Genomic DNA, 4,319 nt, shown 5'->3' with positions numbered 1-4,319 from the left:
TGTTGTTATTTCAGTTGTGTACAACTCTTTCTGACCCCATTTGGGATTTTCTTGGCAAAGATGCTAGAATGGTTTGCTGTTTCCTTCTCCAGCTCATTTTACAAAGGAAGAAGCTGAGGCAAAAATGGTTAAAGTACTTGCCTTTCCTAAACCCATTCATTGCTATTGCTTAATCAAAGACATTATATCAATAGATTATTAGATCCTTCAAGGAAGGGAATGTTTCATTTTCATCGTTGCATCTGGGAAACTATACATAGTGCCTGAGACATGGTATGTATTTAATAAATACTTGGTGTATTGAGTTGAATTCATGAAAAAAACTGTTTTCTGCTCATCAGTTTTCTCAAGGCACCTTTTACTTCATTGTTCCTTAGACTGTAGATCAGGGGGTTCAACATGGGGATGATTACACTGTAGAAAACAGACACCACTTTATTCTCATCTGTTGAGTAGCTGGACTTAGGTAACACATAAATAAATGTAATAGTGCCATAGAAGAGAGTGACTGCTGTGAGGTGGGAGGTGCAAGTTGAGAAAGCTTTGGATCTCCTTTCAGTGGAGCTTATTTTCAGGACAGAAAAGAGGATGTAGACATAAGAGACTAGGATAATTAACACTGTGACCGTAATTACTGACCCAGCAGAGGCAGAAGGAAGAATTTCAGCAAGGTCATCTTGGGAATAGGAAAGCTTCAAAAGTGGTGCATAATCACAGAAAAAGTGATTAATTTTATTCGTTCCACAGAAGGACTGATTCAATAAGAAACCAGTGAAAATCCAAGCATTTACACAGCCACCAATATAGGATATGATGAGTAACAGAGTGCAGATCTTGGTAGACATGCTGGTGGAGTAGAGTAGGGGGCTGCAAATGGCCACATACCGATCATAAGCCATCACAGCCAGCAGGAAGCACTCAGTAGTCCCAAAAATGGCTGTGGAACACATCTGGGCCACACAGCATTCCAGAGGGATTGAGGACTTATCAGCAAGGAAGTTGATGAGCATAACAGGTGTGACAGATGAGGAAAATCCAATATCCACAAAAGCCAAGTGACTGAGGAAAAGGTACATTGGAGTGTGAAGCTGGGAGCTATTTCTGATCAATATGATTATGCTAAGGTTGCCAACTAAGGTGACAGCATAGACACCCAGAAATATCACAAAGAGTATGACACAAAGGGTTGGTTCATCTGTTAATCCCAAAATAATGAATTCAGTCACAGGAGTGCAGTTAATGCCAGACATGTCCTTGAAAAAAGAGCCTATTGGACAGAAGAAAAGGACATTAAAATAGAATACAAGATAAAGCTTTGGATAAGTCTATTGATGCATGTAGTAAACATTCACTGGCTACCTCCAACATGCCACTTCTCCTGTTTTACTTCAATACTTTGCTCCAATGCACCATGATAGAGTGCCCATAAGCAAAGCAGAGATTAATAAATTTGTTTTCTCCATTTTTTCCCATGAATCTACAATACTCTATTATTTGCCAATTTTTACCATCTTGACAGTGTAAAAAAACCCGTTAGAATATGGAGGATAGTAGAATTCCTAATATAGGAACCTTTATTCAATATATGCAAAGACTATATCCAACTGTCTAAGTGCAGTTCTACCAAGCAACCATTGTTAATCCCTTCCAAAGAAACAGAGTCTGTCTGGTGATCCTTCACCTCTCACAGAAAAGTTTTCCACATTTGAGGATATTATCCACTTTATACTAATGGACTATGAGGAAATTCTTGGTTTCCAAGATGACTCTTGTGCTCTTCACAAAAGAGGAGGAATGGGGAATATGGATGCTATGTCTTCTCATTATATTTTGCTCTCAGAACTTGGTATTACTTAAAGGGTTAATAATAGGCTAGATGTTAGCAGCCTGAAGGTTTACAGGAAATTTCCCCTGAGAATCTCTGCTATTTCTACATAAAATAATAGAAAGCACTTGCCCACCCCACTGTAACCTTATGCTGTTTACACATTGCTTCCTTCAATTGCAGAACAGCTGATCAAATTGTAGTGCAGGAATTTAGTAAAAATTTGTTGTGCTGTAAGATGTGATGAATATGACTACTTTACAGTAGTATGGAAACACTTTTATTAACTGATGCAGAGTGAACTCAGTAGAACCACAAGAAAAATGCATGTGAGGACCACAATGCTCATGAGAGGGGAAACAACTTTGAAAGACCTTTGAACTTGGATGAAACCAGAGATGAATCATGTCTCCAAAATACTGATGTGGAAATATTAAGGACCACTTTTTGGCAGAGAGCTACAGAATGAGACAAGCATTCTCAGACATGGTTGATCTCATCTGTAGATTTGCATGCCTTAACTATATACAAATCTTTTACAAGGGTGAGCTTCCACTGTGAGTGGGGAGAAGTAGCTCAGTGAGTACTGATAGACATGGGGAAAGGCAAAGGGCAACAAAATATTTTCGAAATGCACAAAAGACAACTGGGAAGTATAACTTTACATATATATGAATTATATTTCTTTTCCATGCCAAACTATCTTGAAATGTTTGCATTTATTGATGCTTTATAAATTTCAAATTAATTATCTTATATATTAATTTTCTGGGGATATTTTTATTACACTAAACATCTTTTTCCTTTCTTCTAAGTCCAGGAAGAAAGAATATAAAATATTGAGATACTGATCAGCTCCGCAAGAAGCTGACTATAACACCCTTTTGGAGTCTATGGTCCAGCTCTTTCTTGGTGAACACGTGAAAAAAGGATGCCTTAACTAAACAAAAATTTGTACAGTGCTGAATCAATTTTCCAACATCTCCTAATTCATTCTTCCCTCTCAGAATTTTGCAACCTACTTTTCTGACAAAAGAAAAGCTGTCCCTGTAGGCTTCCTTTTCTTGAATTTTTTACACTTCAAAACTCAATATCATCCCCTATTATATTTGCAGAAATCTCCAGAAAAGAGATGGCCTTTTCTCCAGGGTCAACACCACTACATGTTTCATTAATCCAATCCCTCCCATTTCAACCCTAAACTTTCCCCACTGACAACTCCCCTTTAATTTTTAATCTTTTTTCTACATATTTCTTTCTTTCTTCCTAAAAATGGGCTCAGATCTGCCAAATCTTTTGAAAACATTCAGTTTGTCATGGAAACCTTTCCAGTTTTCATATATTGCATTTCACCTTTCCCAATCAGTTCTCTGGGGAAAAAATCAACCCTTATTGAGTCCACTTCCTCTCCTCCTACTGGTTAACACAATCCAATCTGGTTTCTGACTCCATCAGTTCACTGAAAGTATTCTCTACAAAGCTGTGAACAATTTCTTAATTTATAAATCCAAATTTTTAAAATGTTCTTTCAAATTTCTAAGGGGTACAGATTATCTCAGACTTTATATTTGTATCATTTCATTCTGATGTTTAACCATTTTCAGTCATGTCCAACTCTTTGTGACCCCTTTTGAGATTTTCTTCAAATAGATGCTAGAGGAACTAAGGCAAATAGTGTTTAGTGAGTTGCCCAGCATCACACCTAGTAAGGCTCAGAGACCATATCTGAACTTAGGAAAATGAGTCTTCCTGACACCAGGCCAGACACTCAATCCACTGTGTCATCTAGCAAAGTGCTTGAAGAATAGTTGGTACTTAATTAAATGTGTTGATTGGTTGATTCTTGCTCTCTACCTAGCACATGACAATATAGACCACTTACTGTCCATGAATATTTTCTCCTCACAAGTTCTCATGACACTTGTTCTGCTGGTACTAGAATTCCTCTTACCTATTTGACCTTTTCGTCTCATATTCCTTTGGCAGTTTTGATCCCTTGCTCTCTCCTAGTCATACATGTGCCCCCTGGGTCTACCTAGGCCCTCTCCTCTTTTTCTATACCTTCTTAACGTGCTCGTTAGCTTCCACAAATCCCATTAACACCACTGCTTAGTTGACTACCAAATCTATCTATCTATCTATCTATCTATCTATCTATCTATCTATCTATCTATCTATCTATCTATCTATCTATCTATCTATCTATCTACCTGTCTGTCTGTCTGTCTGTCTATCCCATCCTTAATTCCAGTCCATACATTAATAATAACAGGACTCTTTACCTAGATGTCCCAAAGTCATTTCAAACTCAACAAGTATGAAACAGAACCCATCTAATTCTTAACCCTCAATTTTAAAACCACTTATCTCCATAACTTCTTATTTCTGTTCAGTGCCCCACCATCCTTCTAGGTATTCTGGTTTGCAATCCTAGAATTAATCTCTCATCTTCTCTCCATTTTCCCTTTCCCATCCAGAAAATTGTCAAATCTTG

At 37.5% G+C, this 4,319-nt stretch overlaps 1 protein-coding gene across 1 annotated transcript; it reads right to left on the bottom strand.

Moving 5' to 3' along the window:
• Window positions 1-311: 311 nt before the first annotated feature.
• LOC140512867 (olfactory receptor 5P1-like) lies at window positions 312-1,250 on the bottom strand. Its single transcript, XM_072622235.1, has one exon. The coding sequence runs from the start codon at window positions 1,248-1,250 to the stop codon at window positions 312-314; it is 939 nt and encodes a 312-aa protein (XP_072478336.1).
• Between the last annotated feature and the right edge of the window lie 3,069 nt (window positions 1,251-4,319).

Source organism: Notamacropus eugenii, chromosome 6 (assembly GCF_028372415.1).
Source record: "Notamacropus eugenii isolate mMacEug1 chromosome 6, mMacEug1.pri_v2, whole genome shotgun sequence".
NCBI classification, from domain to species: Eukaryota; Metazoa; Chordata; class Mammalia; order Diprotodontia; family Macropodidae; genus Notamacropus; species Notamacropus eugenii.
This window is presented reverse-complemented; position numbering and strand designations above follow the sequence as displayed.